The following is a 24,022-nucleotide window of genomic DNA, read 5'->3' on the forward strand; positions in this document are numbered from 1 at the left end:
AGACATGGTACCTTTTTTCCGTAAATTTAATAACACGTGCAATGCTGGTCAAGAAGTTTTTTAACTTAAAATTGTCAGTTCAGCTAGAAATTGACTTTTAAATTAGCTTCAGTCATCAATATCTCATAAATAACTGTGAAGTAAATTGTTCATTCCAAATAATTAGGCTACAAATACCTTAAGTAGGCTTAACCAACAACACTTAAGTTAGCTGTCAAGGGTTACGAGGATTAATTTGTTGTTGGCCTTTAAGGATCACTTAATTCCAAATAGGCTACAAATGTATAAAGTAAAACAACACCACTTTTTACAGAGCAACTTAAGTTTGGCCTAGCTTATGTTAGTTGTCGAGCGTTTGACAAAAACATTTAATCAATTTATGTTACGGTAAATTAACTTATTTGCCAACTTGAGCGTAATTTGTTGAGGCCATATTATGGATATCAATTCTGTTTAACTTATTATACACTCACTGACTATTGAAGTGTGTACTATAATTTATAGTAACGGTACTGGACTCATAAGGATCGTTAAGTTATGGCCTTTTAAGTAATTGTCTCTTGTCTGTCTAAAAATGCCAAGAAAATCGGTGTCGAAATTGAAAAAAACCTCACAGGCTTTATTATAAGTTATTTGACAGTTCTTAATTGATCAGGCCTACAGTCGTATACGCTAACTTACTCCCATAGAACTGCTCGGTTATTGTTCAGTTTCCACAACTCACCTAAAACGCATTTAAAAACGTTCTTAAACTGTTCTTTGACATCAATACTACAACTCGCTTAAATAACTTATTTTACAACACCCTCATTTTAACAGAAGGGGGTTGTAAAAATGTTGGGAGTTGAAGTTTTAACTCTAACTTAGGCCTAACTTACTTAATCGGTTAAAGGAGTCAATCAGTCAAAAGTAGACCACTTTAGTATCTGTCCTACACTCATCGGAACGGATATAACTTATCGATCGGCATATCGATTATTTCATTCCACATATTAAGTTTGGTTGGTTAGTTGGGTTAACCTAACCTAAACATAACTAACCGAATGAACTAATCGATGTAGGCTATTGATATTTTCCATTTGGATGAGTGTAGAGCAGATAACTTACTAAAGTGCAGCCGGCCACTAATTTTAAAAATATATGCCAAGGCCTAGGACCTAGGATAGGCCTAGGCATATCTACAAATTAATTTGATGCCTTAATGTAGTTAACTGTACCCCTAGCCTAGGCCTCTAAGTTACAGGCCAAGCTTAACTTACCTTAAGAACTTTATGGTAAACTTAAGAGTCTTCCTTAGTGGAAGCCATGTTGGATTTCTTCCCCATAAGAACAATGTTAAACATTACATCATTTGTGGACACGTAACGGCGTTATTTGTTAAGATATAGCTTTGAAATTTATAATTTGTATTTTTAACATAATAGACTCGTGACTGAGGTTTTTGAATTTCGAAAATCCATTTTCATTTCCTTTCAATAATTAGCTTAATTTTAAGCTAATTAATAATCAATTATTCATTATAAAAATTAAAAATTGTGAAATAAAAATCGTCAATCTCTAGAGGACTGCAATTCCTTAAATTTAACTCCTTATCCATAATTATATGACAATTTGCTGATGAGATATTTGGACCCAAAGTTAACATTGTTCTTATGGGGAAGAAATCCAACATGGCTTCCACTAAGGAAGACTCTTAAGGCCTTAAGTTAGTGAAAATTATTAGGCAACATTTCTAGAGTCAATAATCTGAAATATAAAGAAGATAAACACCACTTCAGGCTAAATTTCATAGAACTATGGAAAGTTCAAGTATTACTTTGTACTCATTCTATGTTTGTTTGAGTGGATACCTAACCTAGGCCTAGTAAGTACCTTGATTTGGGAAAATGATGGTCCATACGCTTACTGACAACTGGATTGTCTTATTATTTTGTAACAGTCATAACATTTACTCCGATTTCTTTAGACTGATATCTGAGATAGAAACATAGATAAGACCACTTAAAAGAAGTCTGCGCTTGGTTAAGTCTCATTCATTATTTCCAAATGCAGTAGACAATCATAGAGTAAGTTAACGAATTTATAGATCAGATCTAATGTAACGCAATACAAATTTAAAAAAAAACCGACTTTAATAAAATAAAAGTTGAAATCACAGCAACTAAATCAATGTAATTACTAACTTAAAACAATGTAAACACTAAACAAAAATATTTTGGTTATTTCATGGCAGACGACGGATGATTTGGTGTTAGTGATTTTGATTTTGCTAGTCAAATGAAACACTAACGAACAAAAAAACGTGTCAAATAACGAACTTTATTGAGTTAAGTTAAATCGCAAACATTCACGAAATTTATTCGAATATAGTTTATTAAGAACTACACAAAAAAATAAATCCGTGGTACAAGACTCAGATTTTTTAATGCTGTAATAAAAGAGCCTTTTATTAACATAGTTTTAGCAAGGAATTTTTATAGGCTGACGGTGAGGACTTCACTTCGTTTCGTCCAATTATACTAAAATATTCCCTGAAAACTGTCAGTTTTATTTCCTATTTAAATAAAATGAATTATAATGAGTACCTAGGTTTGCTGCTACAGGGAAGGTATTGAGGTGAGTTTTATATTGAAATGTTGATAGCTTAGTATGAAATAAACAAAATTGCCAAATTTGATTATAACATATCCATATATAAGCAAACTACAACCGTTTTTTTTTTATTCTCCGTAAGAATAACATGGGCATTTTTAATTTAAGTTTTTTTTTACTATCTCCATAACCGTATGGCATACAACAGCCCTTTGCTATATTAAATTATTTGTTTTTTTAAGCTCTAGAAAATGGGTTAAGAAATAAATTGCAAATTGTTTGGTTATTAGGGTCAAAAATGGGAAAACCCTATTTTAACCCCGTAACCCCATATTGATTTTTAGCTTCAATATAAAATAACTAAAAAACCATAAAAGATACGAATTTCACTACATTAACATTTTTAAAGATCATAACTTTTTGAGTAAATTGACGTTTATTGCAATGTTCTACCTAGAATATTTCTCGAGTTATAGGCGTTTTAGTAAACAGCGCCCCCCGCCATATTGCCCCCCTCCCCCCCGGGTTGTCGACCACGCTGGGGGGCGACGACATGCGTTTTCGTGATCACTATAGTGCCTATAACAACAATCAGAAATAAAATTGCGTCACCCTTGTCATGCATGCTCAACCCCCTTCAGATCCTGGACTACTAACTCAGTTGATCGCTTCAACAGAAGTACTTGTAGAAGGTGCAGCTGGTGGGTCATCAATGCATTGTTCATCTTCACTATCCATCTTGTAATTTGAACGAAACTCAGTAAACTAAACAAAAGGTCAGGCCTTAAAAACTACAAATACAATCGAAATTAATTAAACTCGCTACGTCCAAACTGTTCTTATTGTACTTTCATTACACTACTAGAGAAATACACGCACTTCCTACATTTTGGGCGAAACTATTTTTGTAACAAACTACTTTATAAAATAACAAATAAATTATAACAATGTTACGACTAGAGAAAGATAAAAATTTTTAAAAGTAAACAAACACTAAACAGAGATAACAGCCAAGAAGTAAAACCAAAAACAATAACAACAAACAACGATTCAGAAACCAAACGGCAACACGCAATATGATTTTTTCACATTCGTGCAGTACAAAGTAAAACCAAATGCAATCTTTAACCATTGATTATAGTACCTTTATAATATAATAAGCGTAACGTCAACAATTATATGATTAAAATCATTGACAAAGCAATTGCTTTATACGAAGTTGGTCAATCATAACGATTTTAATGGAATAAAAAATCCACAAATATTATTATACTAGTATGGTTGTACCGTCAACCCGCCACCAAGCACGAAGGCACCAACGTGCCACCCCGACAATCCGCCACCACACGGAAGAGGTGCCACCACGACAACGTGCACCACATCAACCCGCAACCATTGATTATACTTCTTCCCCAAGATGTATAATCAATGATGCAACCCTAAACTGCTTCTTCTTGTTGGTGGTTGGTTGATGTGGTGTCACCTTGACGCGTTCCCGCTTTGTCAATGCTAATACCACGAATATTAAAACCACGGCCGCCTCTAACTACAGGCCGCGGCCTTCGAACTGGCAACGTCGCAAGTGGTGTTGTAACAGCTGTTTTTGTTTGGAAGCAGCTAATGGTATTTGTGTATTTACGAACGAATGGTTACTGGACTATGACATTATTGACTCCGCTTAAAAATCTACAGATAAATTCATATTGTTTCGGTTTTCAATTCTGTATGTTTTATTTTCAATATTTTAATAAATTTAAATTTAAATCAATAAAGTGCGATTTAATGAGCTAATGTCACATGTCTGCCATGTTATCTTATCGGACGTCTGTCACTGAACAACACCACTTGCGACGTGTTGCCAATTCGACCAGACCGCGGCCTGTAGTTAAAGGCGGCCGTGATTAAAACAGACACGGTATTGTTCATAAACATAAACAAATGTGTTACTGGCTGGAAAGTGCAAATTTAAAATAGCTTAAAATGATTTGTCCAAACCATGTTGTTATTAGCACTCGATTCGGACCAGTTACGTCATTTGTTTATGTTTATAATCCATACCGCTAATATTCGTAGGCAACCTTTAAGTCCTGACTTTTATGGAAATCAATTTATCCATAAGGGCGCCTAATTATGAGTAAATTGAATGGGGTGTTATTTACTTTATTTTAGTATGAATCATCAGTTTTGATAATTTTTTACGCATGACATACACATTGCACAATGGGTTTAGTCCCACTGAGCTAGAGATAGACTACGACTGGTCACTGTTAAAATTGAGAGACGTTGGCCGCCAAATGTACTAGTGGTAAAGTACTTGGTGCATTGTAACTAGGGGCAGGCTGGTGGGAATGGGAATAGGGTATTGTTAAATTGTAATAAATCTATGAGCCAATGTATGATTGATTCGTCTAGTTGAGACTAACATAACCTAATTTTACATATGTCGATTTTATAACAAAGTCGCCGTTCCAGTGCTTCTCAATCCAGTATTCTTTCTCACTCAGTCTCAGTTTAGTGTCCAATCCAAACATTGCAGCAAAAATGATGTGCAGTGTCGACGGCAGTGGCATTGGCTAGTTGATTTAGTCAGCTGATTTCGTCTTGTCATTGCGTAATTCTTTTGTTGGTTGGTTCTTCTGTTCTTCAGTTCAGTTCAGTATTTACTGAGCAAACATCATGTAATGATGTAGGCTATGCTTATCGAATTACATATTGACACAATTATGAAACGGAGATTAAATTTAAATGAAAGTTAGTTCCTTATTTCCTATTTTAAGTTTTATTTGCTAGTTCAAAAAGTATTCGGCTCGAACATTTCGAACTTTTTGAAAATCACGAGCCGAGCCGAATAGCGTCCTTTTCGGCCCGAAAAAGCTCGATGTTTGAATACTCGCACACCCCTAGTAGGCAGTAGTGATGACCGCTGGGATGGGGTAGCGCACCCCCTCGGTTTCACAACAATAGCTATGTTTTGACAACAGCTGATTAGGTCTGACCGGGTCTACCTGGACATTTTCTCTCTTTTAGTGTAAATGCCGGATTACTGGAATGTTATCAATAAAAACACTTAAAATGCAATTAAAACACATATCCGAAGATCGTGGGGGACGATGATAATGTCTACATGGCCGCAGGAGATAATCATAATTTTAACACAATCGTGCATGACAGTGATGACGTTTCCGTGACCGCCAGTGGCGATGATAATGTTTATTGTCCGTGGGAGATTTTCGTGATTTTGTCACGATCGCACATGACGACGATGACGTTTCCGTGACCGCGGGAGATGTTCGTGATTTTACAGCGATCGCGCAAGTCGACGATGACATATCCTTGACCGCGGGAGTAGACATTGATGTTTACACGGCCGCGGGAGATGATAAAATTTTTGCCGCTACCGAGGTAGCCAACAATAATGTCTACATGACCACGGGAGATGTTCATGATTTTGCCGCGATCGCGCAAGACGACAATGACTGCGGGAGTGGATGATGATGTCTACTTGGCCGCAGGAGATAATCAGAATTTTGCCGTGATCGCGGAAGACGTCACCCGTCAAAAGACGCCGGATTACATGAGTGCCGGAGTGGTGCAGTGCCGGATTAGAGAGGGTCTACTGTACAGTAAAACCTATTATTTCCGGTATAGACAGGACTAGGATCATAACGGATAAATGAATTACCGGATAAACTGATTTGACCGATTTTAGAGATGTACACAGTTAAAAATCACCTTCAGAAAGTCTCTGCAATACCCGCAATACAAGAGCGTGTTGCTGTTACGTTTCCTTTGCAAAGGCGTTCTGTTTTTAATTTTTTTTAAATAATCTTGTCTTGGGGCAAAGTCAATCTTGCTTGAACTAACAAGATTTTGTTAATCTCGCAAATTTATCAAAAATTTGAGACTCGTCCATGTCTCTTGGTAGTAAATAAGGACCAAATATGCATAACAAACATTGTCATTTGTTATCATCATAGTTTAACTTGTTGAGTGCTGACTACATCAATTGATGGAGTCACGCCACGAGTGCTCTTATCGGCCTACATCAATTGATGTAGCTGCGCAACCCCCACTACATTTAGTTCAGTATGAGCTCAGCGATTGCCAGGGAGCGTTATAATCGTTGCCAGCCTGTAGCTTGGAATGTAAGCTTTATTTTAGGGTAGGTTGGTACTAAAATTTCCTGTAAAATCCCGTTTGACAATGCTTTTGTCCCGGTTTTGGGATTTCCTCTCTTCAAGCAACATTACAAAGCCACTGACTACTAATCCAGGCAGTGCTGCTACCTATTGGTGTTCAAGGGAACTATGTCCAATCTCGGGGTAACGTAGTACAATCACCGCTGCTCTTTTGTTGTTCGTCAGATTGATTAATTGGAATGCCAATTGCATTTGCTGTTACGGTGCCGCGCGGGGGCTTTGCCCGGGCCTCACCGCCATTGGCGAGTGCCTGTTTGAATGCCTGCCGCACTCAAGTGTTATGGCATGGACGGTGGAACCAGAACTCTACAACTGATTTGGTGTTATTTGGGGATTTTGTCTTGGCCAGTTTGGTGGGGGGGGATTTGTGTCTGGTTAAAAGACATAATTCAAAGATAATTCAAATTTAGCTTGTATCTATACATACTTTTTATATTTCAGAGAGTTGTTAAATGAAACAGCGGATGTTACCTTATCAAGCTCGTGGAAAGAAGTTCGCAAACAGATAAAAGATGACCCTAGATACACCAAGTTCTCTTCTAGTGAAAAGGTTAGTAATAATTATTTCACCTATTACTAAGTGACTCAGAAATGCAACATTTATAGACTAAGTGGGTTAGAAATGCAACTTATGAATAGAGGTGTGCGGATAGTGAAATTTCATTTCCGATCGGATAGTTGAGGCTCGGTTCGGATCGGATCGGATATTGGGAGGTTCGGATTCGGATATTTTCGGATTCGGATAGTTCGGCGCGGTTAATAATAAGCTGCATATGTATTTTTAACCTATAAAACAATGTAAAGCTGTGTAAATAAACTTAAATGATGATTTTGAACTATAGAATTTCAAATTAGCCAAGTCCACAGTTTTCTCTCTCTTGAAAATCACAATTCACAACATTTATTTTCAAAAGTTGGTTGCTTGAATTAAGTACACTAGCAGCCCAAATTTTCACACAACACCTTAGCTCAGCAGGACTGATGTCAAACGTTCGGGCTTGTTTACTTGAGGTTTTTTTTTATCTTGTCTCCTGGTTCTCACAAGCCTAGGAGTTCGATCTCAAGTTTATTTTCACATTGTATTTCTTTACATTTTTGGAACGGATTATTGGCCTTAAGTGGCATTTTGCGGGTTTGCCAAGTTTAGAAAACATCACTAATGCACTAAGATGGGCTCTAGCTCACGATTTGATGTTAGGCAATTAAATTAGACTTTATAACTGTGTAAAAGGATTGTATCCCTGAATTTATAAATTGCATTCTACACTTATTCACTGCCAATCATAATTCAGTAGAACCTTGATGAACCGAGAATTACACTAGCCTACATAACTTCATTACCCCAAGTAAAATACCAAGATAATTTTTTTATAATTGTATTTGAATCATATAATCTTAGTTTGTTAAAAATGGATTGTATGTTCAACAATAATTGCAGTCCATTATTGTTAAGCAGTATGGTCCCAAATTATTGTTTTTGATTTTGAAACATCACAGTTCATTTGACAAAATTATCGTTGAAGCAGCCCAATGTCAAGTTACGCTTGTGCAATAGTTTGTTTACAAGCTTTCTCCAGACCAAGGGGGAGGGGAGGGTCTGATAAGCCGTCTATTGTTCACCCCCAAGAAGGTCCGACCCTCATTAGTGCCGCTCGGCTGCACTCAGTGGGGAACCCAATACCACAAATCAATCTTTTAAATGAATACAAATATTTGGTAATAATTGTTTTATTAATTTTTAGAGGTGTGCGGATAGTGAAATTTCATTTCGTATCGGATTCGGTTTGGATAGTTGAGGCTCGGTTCGGATCGGATCGGATATTGGGAGGTTCGGATTCGGATAGTTCGGCGCGGTTAATAATAAGCTGCATATGTATTTTGAACCTATAAAACAATGTAAAGCTGTGTAATTAAACTTAAATGACGATTTTGAACTATAGAATTTCAAATTAGCCAAGTCCACAGTTTTCTCTCTCTTGAAAATCACAATTCACAATATTTATTTTCAAAAGTTGGTTGCTTGAATTAAGTACACTAGCAGCCGAAATCTTCACACAACACCTTAACTCAGCAGGACTGATGTCAAACGTTTGGGCTTGTTTACTTGAGGTTATGTTTTATCTTGTTTCCTGGTTCTCACAAGCCAAGGAGTTCAATCTCAAGTTTATTTTCACATTGTATTTCCTTGCGTTTTTGGAACGGATTATTGGCCTTAAGTGGCATTTTGCGGGTTTGCCAAGTTTAGAAAACATCACTAATGCACTAAGATGGGCTCTAGCTCACGATTTGATGTTGGGCAATTATACTTTATAACTGTGTAAAAGGTGTGTATCCCTGAATTTATAAATTGCATTCTACACTTATTCACTGCCAAACATAATTCAGTAGAACCTTGATGAACCGAGAATTATACTAGCCTACATAACTTCATTACCCCAAGTAAAATACCAAGATAATTTTTATAATTGTACTAGCTGGCCTAGACGTCGTCCTGTCCTAATGTGGTTTTATGTCAAATGCTCGGATGAGCTCGTTCGCATGGTTCAATCACGTCCTGGTTGAAGTTCGTTCGCTACGCTCACTCACCTTTAGGTTGGAGCTCGTTCACTGCGCTCACTTGCCTTCAGGTTAGCTCGTTCGCTACGCTAACTCACCTCCAGGTTGAAGTTCGTTCGCTACGCTCACTCACCTTTTGGTTGCAAATTAGCTGTTGTCATAAATTTAAAAAAAATAATAGTGTTGCACCCTGTTGGTAAACCTATTAAATTTTTAATGCTACTGAACATCACGGAATCAAATTCTTTAGTTGAACCAGCTGTTAAGATTCTTTAATTCCATTTAAATATGAATACTCATGAGGTTAACATGGGAAACTCCAGAGCCACTGGGGCGAAGCCCTTTTGACGGATCTGCACCAAACTTCACGCAAACCATCCTGGAATAATGCTTAATAATACCTGAAAGTTTCATTACAATCTGTCGAGCAGTTTCGGAGTCCATAAAGGACAAACATACAAACAAACATACATTGGATTTTATATATATAGATTTGAATCGTATAATCTTAGTTTGTTAAAAATGGATTGTATGTTCAACAATAATTGCAGTCCATTATTGTTAAGCAGTATGGTCCCAAATTATTGTTTTTGATTTTGAAACATCACAGTTCATTTGACAAAATTATCGTTGAAGCAGCCCAATGTCAAGTCATGCTTGTGCAATAGTTTGTTTACAAGCTTTCTCCAGACCACGGGGGAGGGGAGGGTCTGATAAGCCGTCTATTGTTCACCCCCAAGAAGGTCCGGCCCTCATTAGTGCCGCTCGGCTGCACTCAGTGGGGAACCCAATACCACAAATCAATCTTTTTAAATGAATACAAATATTTGGTAATAATTGTTTTATTAATATTCACCTTGAAATTTCAATAAATTTGGTGTAAAATTTGACAAAAATCGGCCATTTTGACCGATTATTAATACAGTACCAAATACCAATAAAGTAGTACATTCATTGGTAATTAAATAATAGGTAAAAATTAACCTATTTTTGTCAAGTTTACCCCCCTGCTGTGCGCTATGTCACAAAAGCTGATAACGACATGGGTGATTAGTAACCATGGCAACTTGTTGAATGCGTGATGAAGGGAAACCCAAGAAATAGAAAAACAAAGAGAAAGAATAACGACGTTGTTATCTTTATACCCTTTTTACAATTTCCGTTATTGTTATCTTTATGTAAGATTTTATGATTTAGTTTTATAGGTTTATAAAATAATTCTTTTTAACTACGGGAATATCAATTTATAATTTATCAACGTGCTTCTCTTCTGAAACAGCAATACCGGATGCATAATAAAGGTCAATGACCTAAAATATCACGATTGTGCAATATTGTATTTTGATGTTGAAATTAAAATCACGACAAAAGTTTGTATATATCCATGGTCCCTATAGTTTAATAATTTAATACGTACACAATCAATGCTAAATAATCGTGGTTAGTTCTAACTTTATTTTTTATTATTCAAAGTTTCTACACAGTAAGACAATCCAAAGTCAAACCGGGCAATGAATACCAAAAAAAACAACGTATTTTGTCCTGTAATTGGAATACCACTCGCCGGCCAGTTGTGTTAATATACTTCGATGGCCAGTCCTTTAGGTTTAGGGAAGTAGTGCAAGTCTATATATAGCTTCAAGGTCTTACCCACCCCTTCCCCCTCCGGTCCTACTTGACTCACTACCCGCGCTCCTTTCAAGGTCATTGCCCAACCTCTCCCACCCTTATATTGTGTTGCCTTTCTATTGTTTCTATTCTGACTTTTTTCGGGAAACATTAAATCTATTGTTTACGTAACATCACAGTAGTAGGCTAGATTTTTCTACTTTGAAACAGTACTGTAAAAAACTATTACGCAGCGCCCCTAGTATCAGGAGTGAGACAAGCTCGAGTTGACTTTTATTTGACCATGGTAGTTCTTTTCTGCTTTATGTCTGTTCGTTCCAGACAAATCTAATCGTAAAGCAAAACAGCCGATAACGACTAAACTAGTTATCAGTATTGCATCATACGGCTTCTTTGCCGTTTGCAGTTAGGTCGTTGGAAACGTATTGCTGTAATTTTGTCGTGGGAAACTAATGGCTATGGAGATTTAGTTTTCTGTCCAAAACCTCAAAATATATTGTCTATCCGAAAAAGTCGGATATATAACGGATAGTGTTGGATATCGAATTTGGGCCCGGTTCGGATACGGATATCCGAACTGAACCGAATCCGATCCGATTTTTCGGATATCCGCACACCTCTACTTATGAATGAAATGCTCTGATAATGTTTGCTGAATGTAACTTTGCTAAGATTATGGCCAGATCCAGTGGCAGCAGAACTTTGTCACAACCATGAAAATGTTTCCACACCCTAATAAAAATATGTGATAGCAAAACATTAAAATAAAATATAATAAGAAAATAAAATTAATATAGATGTTTCCTATGTTTCATACGTTTTAATAAAATATGTTTAGGTACAAAATAAAAGAAAAAAGAAAAATCCCTGTGTCCTCATTCCTTATCTTATATTTTAAAAAATTTGATTATTCTTTTCGGAGTTCGTTTGGCTCTTCTACCCGACTGATTTTCATGATTGAGGTCTCAAATTGAAGGTATGCACGCTCAGATTTGCCATCAAGCATCGGTATATATTTATCTATAATCCCTCTCAGTTTATATGTAAACAAAATTTGCTCCCCATGTATTTCTTATGGGAGTTAAATTTGGGTTTCTTTGCCGAGTTCGTTTGGCTCTTCTAACCGACCGATTTTCATGATTGAGGTCTCAAACTGAAGGTATGCACGCACAGATTTGCCATCAAGCATCGGCATATATTTATCTATAATCCCACTAAATTTATACGTAAATGAAATTTGCTCCCCATGTATTTATTATGGGAGTTTAAATTTGGTTGATTTTCATGATTGAGGTCTCAAATTGAAGGTATGCACACACAGATTTGCCATTAAGCAATGGCATATATTTATCCATAATCCCACTCGGCTTATACGTAAACGAAATTTGCTCCCCATGTATTTCTTATAGGAGTTAAATTTGGTTTTCCTTTTCCAAGTTCGTTAGGCTCTTTTACCCAACCGATTTTTATGATTGAGGTCTCAAAATGATGGACACGCACGTATTTGCCATCTTCAAGCTTCGGCATATATTTACCTACTGTGTTACTCAACCAAAAAACATAATTTGATTCATTTTTGAATTCTTACTTCAATTTAAGATGTATTTCACCAGTTGTAATTATGATCCTATATATTTTGGCCTAAGAATCTTCAGTGAAACACCGGCTTTCATTTAAGCTATTAGTTATTCAAATCGGACGAGTTTCAAGCAAACACAAGGTGAACAACCAACATACTAATTATTTTTCATAAGGTTTTTCTATGATTAAAAATCAATCCCTCCAGTTTTGTTAATGTTTTTTATAGAGATGGGCCGATACCAAAAATTGTCGATACCGATACCACCAAAGTACTCTCGATACCTATCGATACCGATACTTCCGATACTTATCTTTGTTGCACAGTTTCTTCCACTAATTGAGCGGAGCGAGCGAAGCTCTTATACTACACTCCTGCTTTTGTTTTACAAATACTCCTCCTGAACGGCTGAAGCGATCTTCACAAAATTTAACACAGTCATAGTACCCTACCATGGGAAGGTATAAATCTGAAATGGTACAAATCGGACCATAGGACTTTTTACTACATGAATGCAAACTTTTAGAAATTTAACATGGGCCTTATGGGTTAATTGGTCACCATGACAATATTTGCGAGTTAACACTAAGAAGTAAACAAGAGCCTCGACATATGTTAGTCAACAAATCTACCACATTATAAATACAGTACAAAAGAAAAAATCTTATGAATACTGAAGAGCATATTAATCTAATGCATGTAATACGAATTGAGTAACAATCAGTTCTATATTGAGTGATTCAAGTCATGCCGTTTATATTTAATTGTATAATCGTTCTGATCTTTTTAACAACAATGAATAGTCAACTAATTAGGCCTAAGCCTATGATATGTTACGTGGAGAAGGAGAAGATAAAACGAGGTCAAAAAAAAAAAAACACTACAACAAAATCACTCTGCCCTTGATTTGCAAGTAAATTTGTAAAAAAGGTACTTGTAGCTATAAAAATACTAAATCATTTTACGAAATGAAATCATCACAACCACTTGGTTTACAGATAAGGTTTAAAACTAAATGGTGTAACTTAGACAATAAAATCCAAAAGGATTAATACTAATATTGCTGTGTGCACTTCGAAAAAAATTAATCACCAATTAAATTAGGCCTATATGATTCTCTATCAAATTCACGAGAAAATGTAACAGCGTCGTTTAACCAAATAGGCCTACCGGTAGGCTTATTGTCTACCACCTCGCTTTACTCTGCGATAATAACTTACAAAATAGTTTTTAAACATAGCCATATAGTAGTCTAAAGTTAAGTTGGAAAAATATATAGGTTCCAAATACTAGGAAAAATAAGGTTTCAAGGTAAACCAACTCCTGAAGTTTTCACTTATTCTTTTTAGTCTACATGGTATTGATAAATTTTATTGCGCAAAAGGGAAATTTTAAAAGTGGTTGACAATATATTTCTTACTTTTTACTGCTATTATTCGCTGTTAGGAAATGATTACAAACAAAAAGTTAATGTATTATTTATAAAAGATCCATTCTTATCATAAAACTAAATTATGAATTGGTCAGATAAAAAAACTAATTAGTGAAGTTAAGAGAAAGAAGACATTGAAGAAAAATTATGAGGGTTGCCAAAATTAGGCTGATGCACCATATATTGCGTTTGGATACTGACAGTATTTTATGTGAGCAAGACACATATAGTTAATGTAGACTTTGAATATGTACTGCAATTCCTATTTGCAGTCTACTGGATTTCCATTAATATGAATAAAATATAACACTCATAGTTTCGATACTGCAATTAGACAATTCGTTGACGTGAACCCGACGTATCATTGACTTTGAATACTGCACAGACATCCCGATCCCATATAAGTGAAGCAGAAGTAAGCCTAAGCCTACCATTGACTTCGGATACTGCAATTAGACATTTTATTTATGTGAACAAAATAAATGGACCATTGATTTAGGATACTGCAAGTAGACTATTCATTTACATGTAACATTGAGTTTGGATACTATACAAGTAAACAATCCGTCTACGTGAACCAGACGTACCATTGACTTTAGAATCTGTAAATAGGCATTCCATTTATGCGAACCAAATATATCATTGGCGTTGGATACTGCAAGTAGACATTTAATTCATGAGAACTAGATGAAACATAGAATATGATTCCTGCAAGTAGACAATTCATTCTCTTAATCATGACTTATATGATTGACTTTGGATACTTACTGCAAATAGGCATTCTATTTAAAATGTCATTGACATTGAATTAATATGCTGGCTCCGCTCAATATTGCAAGCAGACAACTGCATTGTACACCTAGTAATATTATAAACTGTTATACCATAAAAAAAACACAATATGTATGTGTATCAAACTTATATTTTGGAATTAAAGGTTTATTATTAAGTGCAAAAAACAATTGCAAAAATATGAAACTAAATGTTTAAAATAGGCCTACTGTAAATGTTTGAATTTGACTAAAGCATGAGATCTAATAAAGTTTCCTCTAATTTATAAATAGGCTTATATAAGTATTTATCTGTCATTTTCCAGTTTTTGTATTTATTTGAAATTGCATCAATTGTTTTAGTTAACTCATTAAGCTATAAATAAAAAAAAAAACGTACATCTTGGCCTACAAATACTCAGTAAGTTTTTTTCCTAAGAGAGTAAAAACGAACTTCCTATATAATGACAGTTTCTCACTAGTTGTATGAAAAACAGTTATATATCTTCAAAATTTGTTTAACTATGAAAAAGTCACCAAGTCTAGCTGAAAACACATTCATAAATGAGGATATTTTTGAAATACAGAATAACTAAGCAAACAACCTTTTTATTTTTAACACTTTTATTTCTTGATTTCTTAAGTTTGAAAGTGTCAACAGTTTTTCATTTATTTTTAATAAAGATTATCACTTATAATTTCTCGAAAGAAATCTACGTGTGAGCTATGAAGAGCAGACAAGAGACATACGTCACTGCCACAAAAACTATTCTCTAATCTCTACTGTGAATGAATGAACTGAGTGTTTATTAGTGTGAAGCCCCGCCCACCTCTGACGGGACATGGGGTAGAAAAAGAGAAAGTTTGCTCTAAAGCCTGGTTCACATGCCCTCCCTCGCCCTATGCCACAGTCGCTTGCAGATTTCCATTACACAAGTGTTAATTATTTTAAAATACTGTAAATGTTTGAATTTGACTATGATGAGATCTAATAGAGTTTCCTCTAATTTATAAGTAGGCTTATAAGTATTAATCTAAGTCATTTGACAGTTTTTGTAATTATTTTTAAAAGCAATTGCAGTTATACTTTAAAAAAATACATACATCTTGGCCTATAAATACTTTTTGTAAGGTGAGTCTTTTATCTAGTGAGTAAAAACGATCGTGGTCAAGGAATGACTGTGCTAAAACAGCACATTGTCAATTTTTACAAAAGTATTTTGACTGAAACCTGGTATTTTTTAAAGACATTGTAGAATAAGTCGACGTCTGTGGAGAAAAGTATGGCAATAGATAGGTTTTACTTTTAGCCTACAATAAAGATTATGTTTTGGGACTAGAATCTCCAAAAGAGTGTTTTTATAAAACACGCCATAGTTTTATTTAGTAACAAAAGTGTTTGACTATGTTCCCAATGATACCAAGAGTATAGGTTCGGCAGAGTGCTGGATTCAATGTGAACCGGCCTGCCTGGCCCTTATGCACAACGTCACTATAACCTCCGTGTAGGGGTGTCAACAATGGATCGGAACAATCGATGTTTAGAACATACCTAACCTAGTTTTTTATACTTCAATACTCATTATGTATAAACGAACACGTACTACATATCGGATTTCGAATTAAGATAATTATCGATACCCTTCCCACCCACAAAAACCACATAAAACGATGTCTAAGCAATCGTCATTTGCTCCATTGAAACACGGAAGTCGATTGGCTGACATGGTAGTGCATTGTCGCCTCCTGACCAATGAGAACTGTTGTTACATACTTTGATTGTCAACATTCACCATTCGTTATAACATTACAAAATCGACATGGACTAAGGCTTATGATATTTTTCAATAAATACATTATGTCATAGTAGCACTTAAAAACTATACTAAACTCTTTAATCAGGTAGATAGTACAGATAAATATGGACCTACTTTTTGGCGCAATATAAAGCAAGCCTAACCATACGACGATGACGATGTTAAAGTTTATTGGTTGAATATAATTTTTCAAATGATTCGTGTAATGCAGGGATGAAAATGAACATTTCGACGTGTTTAGGTTATTTATTTTGTACTAAAAATAAAAATAATACATCTAAATGTCTGATATATTAATACAGACATTGTGTAGTATAATTAATTGCGTGTTGGCAGGACATTCGCTCGCCGGCCCGCTGGTTGTCTCTTGAGTTGAGTCTGACATCTTGAAATGTAGATTGTGTTGTGCAATGAGCTGAAGCTGAACAATGTCACCGGCACCGTCGCTGTTTTGAACTAGATAGTTTCTAAGTTGGCTATGAAAATTGTTAACCGTGATTACAAAACTAATACTGTAGCTATAAAGTAAATAAAATAAAATATTTATCCCTGTCGGGTGTCTGTATCATCAGAATCGACTTTTGACAATTGAGTCTTTGTACCGATACCAATGTCCAAGTATCAGTGGTATCGATAAGATAATCGACACATCCCTTTTTAGAACTGCATCGTGACCAAATCGATGCATGCTGGATCGAATCGGGATTCAATGCATCAAATTGAAAATTCAATGCATCGCACTCGCTGCACACCACTACCTATCACTATCACCCAATGTGCCAGTGTCAGCTGTCGCTGTCAGTGAAATGGATGACGCAAGCGATGTCTAGGTTGCCGATTATTATTAGGCCTAGTTTGTCAGTATTGAAAGGGGTTAAGGGATTAAATAAAACTCAAACATTTTCCTTTCTTGTTATTTACTTGTCAAATATCAATGAAATCGGCTTAACCTCTACTACTCGACTCTAGTTGCGAGTATATTTAACTAAGTAGGCAAACAGCTAGGATTCGTAACGGCAACGACAATTTACCCGCTCTGAACTGACTTAATCCGCACCGATTCGTAGCACTCAATGGTTCAGTGTCAGTATCGGTATCGAACCCAAAACAGGCAAGTATCGACGATACCTCGATACCGCTGGTATCGAGAGTATTTTGGTATCGAGTATCGGTATCGGCCCACCTCTAGTTTTTAGCGAATTTCCCATATAGGGAATAAGCTATTACCGTAGTACTCATGGTAAAATGTCCGTTAGCACGATAACTCGAGCAAAGATGATCGGATTTTGATGAAATTTGGTACAAACGTGTAAACCTACGTTTATTCTAACGAGTTCGCGATCCAGCATGATCGGACCATGAGAACGGGGGTTTAAGGGGGGTTTACGGGGGGTTTTATGGGGTACAAATAGGTTTTTCCCATTTTTGACCCAAAAAACATAAAATTTAGCAATTTCTTTCCAAACCATTTTGTAGAGCTTAAAAAAACAAATAATTTAGTATATTGAAGCGTTATTATGCGCCTAATGGTTACGGAGAAAATTGAAAAAAATTGTTAATTTAAAATTCCCATGTTATTCTTATGGAGAATAAGTAAACTGTTGTAGTTTGCTTGTTTATGAACATATTTTGATCAAATTTGGAAAATGTTTTTATTTCTTACTAACTATTAACATTTTACAAAAAAAACAGTTTTACCCTCCCTGATGCAGCAAACCTAAGTACTTGTTAAACTAATTCTATTTAAATCGGGAATAAATGTTATATTTGTATGTAGACATTGTGTAAATCAAATCAGTCAAATGGAAATTCGCTTAGTCTGCAGGTTTGCTGCGGCGGGGGTATTTATATGTTTTATACTCAAAATAATCAGTAAATTATAGGCTTTATTTAAGCTATTGATCGTTTGAATCAGTTAAGCGTAAGATACTGGATTACTCAATCAAAAATCATATATTTGATTATATCTCGGATATTATATTTATTTTAACGCTGCGGAGCAGCATGGGCCCTCTAGTCTAAATATTTGAAAGGCAAAGCCCTCACTAACTCACTCACTCATCACCAATTCTCCCACTTCCAATTTACCTAGGAGGCTGAAATTCGGTACACCGATTCTTTGGGCATTAAAAAGGAAAACTAAGTAGTTTTTATTCTGATCGGGATTTCGGGCTCCGCCCCAGTGGCTCTGGAGTTTCCCATGTTAACCTTATGATTTTTCATATTTAAAAGGAATTAATGAATCTTAACAGCTGTTTCAATAAAACAAGTTGGTTCTATTCTATAATGTTCAAAAGTATTAAAGTTACAAGGATTACCAACAGGGTGCAGCACTATTATTTTTTTTTTTAATTTATGACAACAGCTAATTTGCAACCAAAAGGTGAGTGAGTGTAGCCAGGACGTGATTGAGCCATGTGAATACTTTTGAAGTTAAACGGGGCAAAGCCCGCGGGTACAGCTAGTACTAGTGTAAAAATAAGCAAAACATGCGCAATCCCTACTAAACTCACTAACACCACCAACTTCCACCCAAGCTGGACACTGTTTATCTAATGTGCCTCCCACCGGCTAATTCATGTGTACTGTTTAATAGTGGTGTGCGAAACTGCAAAACATTTTTGAATCGATGCAACTCGATTTGAAGCAATACAGCTTTTTTATGTTAAGCATGTTACCTATTTTATAATATTGTAGTGATGGTCGGATCCGGATATCGGACTACCGGATCCGCCGGATCCAAGCTAGAACCAGCACCCGATCGGATCCAAAAAATTCCGGATCTTGGGCTGGATCCGGTTTTGATGGATCAGATTTTTTCCGATTTTTACCGATTTTTTTACCAACACAACATGCCATAGTTTTATTTAGTAACAAAAGTGTTTGACTATGTTCCCAATGATACCAAGAGTATAGGTTCGGCAGAGTGCTGGATTCACTGTGAACCGGCCTGCCTGGCCCTTATGCACAACGTCACTATAACCTCCGTGTAGGGGTGTCGAACTCCCCTAGGTACTAAAAGCAATATTACCCAAGAGACAAACACTGAGACATGGCCTTGCCATATAAGTTAGCCATGAGTTTTAAGTTTCCAAATATCTCTTCTCAAAATAATACCCCTTGCTTATCTCTTCCTTAAATTCGTTCCAGATCCACAGTACTGATAGCCGGGTATGTGAAATTCTACAGGTAAAATACCCTGTGTCTGTGTACAGGGTGAATAAAATGTCAAGACTCCCCCATCTAATATTTTTCTAAGTTAGAACACAGTATAGTCTTCTTGTACACAGATACAGGGTATTTTACTTACGAGTAGAACTTCACATACCCAGCTATCAGTAATGTGGACCTGGAACGAATTTAAGGATGAGATAAACAAGAGGTGATTCAGGCATAAATATATTGGATGCTGCATGCAAAAACCACGATATAGCATACTCAAGATCGAACTATAGTAAAATATACACAGAAACCAAAAGGGGGGTGGTCGTGCAAAGTCAGTGGCGGATTTACCTACGGCGCCGCCCCTAGGCCCGTTCGGCCGGCCGCCCCTTTGTGTTCCGCGATTGAGGAAAGGTTTCAGCGTAAAAGCAATATTAAACTTCCCGTTGTTGGCATGCTTATTAATGCATTTTCCAGGAAAAACATAGTCACTATATGAGTAGGGCCTACTTTATATTAAAGTTGTATTAATAGGTTTTAAGAAAAACATATATTTTGTTGTTGAGACAAGAATAAATATGAATATGAATAGCCTAAATTAATCGCCGAACGCATTGCCGTTCTTGACTAAATTCAATTCAAATGTATTCAGCTTAAATAGGTTTTGTTTTGGGTTTTCTTATAGTTTCTATGAAATTATTAATACACATATATATATTTGAATTTAGGTGTTCACGTAATAGGGCTGCTGATAATATATTAAATTACGGTAGTAAAAGTACAACAGAGAACCCCAAAAATTATATTTCTAGTAGATATATATATTCTAGTTAATTATAAAAACCTATTGTACTTTAAAAATTATGGGTTCTGGAAAATAGTATGAATATTGGTCTAGCCATAGACCATAACCAACATAATGGAATATATTTATCTACGATTTAACACATGCATTATAATCAATGGAAAAAGTAGGTTTTCCACTCCTGAACCCTACCCTTTGTTAAATCTGAATAAGTGGTTCATCTTGGTTAATTTTGTGGGTGTGCTGAGGTTGACGTCGAAATTCTTTAAAAAAAATCACAAACTATTTATTTTTATATTTTAGGGTGTATTCATTTAGGCAAGCTCCTAATCACGGCTACCTTATAGGTGGCCGTGTCTTAATACTATACAAATAAGAACAACCCCCAGTGTTTATACGGTACCTAAAAAAATACATACTAAATTATATAATACTTATAACCTTCATCAATAATAATATATTTGTTATTAACTTTGAAAATTAACAAATTATAAATCATTGAGATTGGGACACCACCTAGGTACGTATTTTTACCCAAATGTGAGTGAAAGATGAGTGTGGAGTGTGGTGTGAGATTATCTGTGTAACTTTGTTACTGACTATGATAGGCTATTTCATCAGCCAGGATAATTGATTTAAAGCCCAATCATCATGAACAGCTGAGTAATAAATCATAATTTGTTAGGTTTTAATAATTTCACTACGTAGGCCTAATTGAAAGAAAATTTGAACTGAAGGCAACCAACAAACGACAAGTTTCTGTACAGGTGACACAGCTAAAAAGGCGTGGTAGTTTGTTGATAACACATATCGACCCCAGTCATATCCTCATAACAATTTGTAACAATAAATTCGAATTCACATTCATTCACTTCGTAACTTAGAGCACATAGCTCAGCTGAGCTGACCGACAGCAACAGCTGGAGCTGAGCATTTTCCTTCACTTCACCTCAGTTCGGCAGTTAGTTCTCACCCTCATTTCATCGTCTTCTTCTTCATCTATTTGTTCTTAGATCTTGATTGTTTGATTGATTGACTTTTTTAAGTTGCAGACGCTGTTCTTTCAATGCTTAGATTAAGAGGGATTTTCAATATATTTTTAAAGAGACCCAGGCACTGAGAATACTCGATTATCAAAAAAATCCTAGTTGTTTTACCTGAAAATTCTCTAAATTACTCACAAAATCTGAATCCTTGCATAAATCTTCGCAGCTGGAAATCCTAAAAAATCGAGGATTTTCCCCGCAATTGGCAACACTGTCGCTACTGTTACTCGCAGTATATATTATGCCTGCATCTGCACGTCGGGACATGAACGTGAGTCATCTTCACCGATCGATAATCACCTGGCGCCCGCCGCCACGCACACGCCGCCCGTCACGTTACCCGCTGCCTGCCGCGACCAGGCGCCCTTCAACGGCGGGCGCCCAGGCACGTGCCTAGTGTGCCTTATGGTAAATCCGCCACTGTGCAAAGTTAGCACAAACTTTCATTTGATGATTTTGAAAAGTTTTAGTGTCCCCAAAAAATGAGGGATTATGGGCTCAACTGGAGATTACTCTATATATGAGATATATTAACCTTTAAACATTACCAATTTAATTTTAAACAGTATTATTTAAATTGGCATTCTGTTAATTAAGTTTTTTTAACCCGCCCTTATGACAGTGTGTATCTGGATCCGGATCCAAATTTTTCAAGATCCGGATCCGGTACCGACATTTTTTTGGATCTGCCCATCACTATAATATTGATTTTACAAATAAAGATATGTTTTGGTGTAAACAAATAAAAACATTTGCAAGATTTATAGGCTACTGAAACTTTCAATAATTGGTTTACATTGAAAAAAATTAAATGATAGAATCAAACCTACAAACTACAAGGTATACATAGCAGACCTACAAAAATACCAAATTTACCAGTCTAAAACATCAATCTTACTACTAGTAGTTAAGTATCAAGTAACAATTTTTTGTGTGTGTTATTTTTAGAATGATTTTGGAGTGACTTGTTTTGGCTATGTTTACAGTAGTAAAACATATCTCACACTGCTTACACTTAACAAAACTTCTCATCATTTGCAATGTCAAAACAAAAAATTATAAAACAATTAAAGCAATATTTACATGCAAAGAATTAATTAAATAAGAACGCCTTCGCAAAGGAAACGCAACAACAACGCGCTCCTATATTGCGGGTATTGCATTGACTTCTTGCAGGCGTTTTTCGTATATGGATACTGGCTCCCTCATGAATCAAATCGTTTTTTGGTCACCACTAATTGAATCGCGATTCAATGAATCAAATCGGAAACACACCCCTACTGTTTAATGTAATTTAGGTTAGCATTTCTATTTTGTTGATACAGTAAAAATCCAATTCCTTTCAAAGCTAGGTGGTGGTAAAAAACATTGGTTTACAAAATAAGTTTATGATTTTTACTGGTTTATTTTAGAAATGTGAACGAGAATTCAAAGAATACATCAAGGATAAAATGGTTGCTGCAAAAGCAGATATTAGAGAACTTCTACAGGTAAGTTTGTAGATCTCACATAGTTAAGGAATATTTACCTACTACTAAACCTTATTAGTACACTAACAACACTTGGGGTTATATTTAGTATTCACTCTCAATTTTGTAAATTATTATTGAAACTTGAAAAAATAAATTTGACAAACCAACATATGGAATTTCAGAGCTTAGCCCTTCTGACATTTTATAAAATATTATACAGACATTAAAGATATATTTAACTGTCAATTTTATTTAAACTATAAATATCAAATCATCTACCATTATAAAACATTAACATTATTACAATTCTGATCAAACAAAACTTATACAGGGTACTGTAGTGAGTTGGTGGCTCATTTGGTAGCGTCGCGGACTACGGGCCCAAGGCAGCGATGTCGTGGGATCGGATCCTGGTCACTGCCGATAACATTTTATCAGTACAGTTCACCTTTGTACTGTACCGGCTCATTCCTTGCTTTGCTGTAAACGATCCACGCACGGGCGCTTAGTCTATGGACGGGCAAGAGGCCGCCAACTTTAAAAAAAAAAAAGGGTGGAACGAAGTTATAGTCCGTCTGTTTGGCTATGATACCCAGCGGATTAGGAACCTTCACGGAACTTAACTCACCCTTCAGACCCGCTTGTCAGGCTGGCCGTTGATAAAAAGATTACCTACCTACTGTCCACAGTCCAACAGATCTGTAACTTTTTTTTATTTTAAGTTAAAATAAATTGTTCTTTGTATATTTGAGTTCTACATGAAATTCCAAAAATAATGAGTCCAAACACGATGTGGATACTTAATATCTACGATCTGAAAGTTTGACAAAGCTGGTGACGATACAGAGTAATTGTAATACTTTCACATCATAGGTATTAAGTATCCACATCCTGTTTAGGCTCATTATTTCTGGAATTTCATGTAGAACTCAAATTTATAAAAAAAATTTTATTTTAACTTGA

At 35.7% G+C, this 24,022-nt stretch overlaps 1 protein-coding gene across 1 annotated transcript in view; it reads left to right on the top strand.

Annotated features, from left to right (window-relative positions):
- The window catches only part of LOC128984075 (transcription elongation regulator 1), a 176,631-nt gene that overhangs the window by 140,081 nt on the left and 12,528 nt on the right, over nucleotides 1-24,022 (top strand). Inside the window, exons 18-19 of the mRNA XM_054403360.1 lie at nucleotides 7,233-7,341; nucleotides 23,000-23,077. Coding sequence (XP_054259335.1) covers nucleotides 7,233-7,341; nucleotides 23,000-23,077 — 187 coding nt within the window. The remainder of the gene's footprint in view (nucleotides 1-7,232; nucleotides 7,342-22,999; nucleotides 23,078-24,022) is intronic.

Source organism: Macrosteles quadrilineatus, unplaced genomic scaffold, assembly GCF_028750875.1.
Source record: "Macrosteles quadrilineatus isolate MER2022 unplaced genomic scaffold, UCM_ALF_1.0 Scaffold_1__1_contigs__length_201487025, whole genome shotgun sequence".
In the NCBI taxonomy this organism is placed as follows: Eukaryota; Metazoa; Arthropoda; class Insecta; order Hemiptera; family Cicadellidae; genus Macrosteles; species Macrosteles quadrilineatus.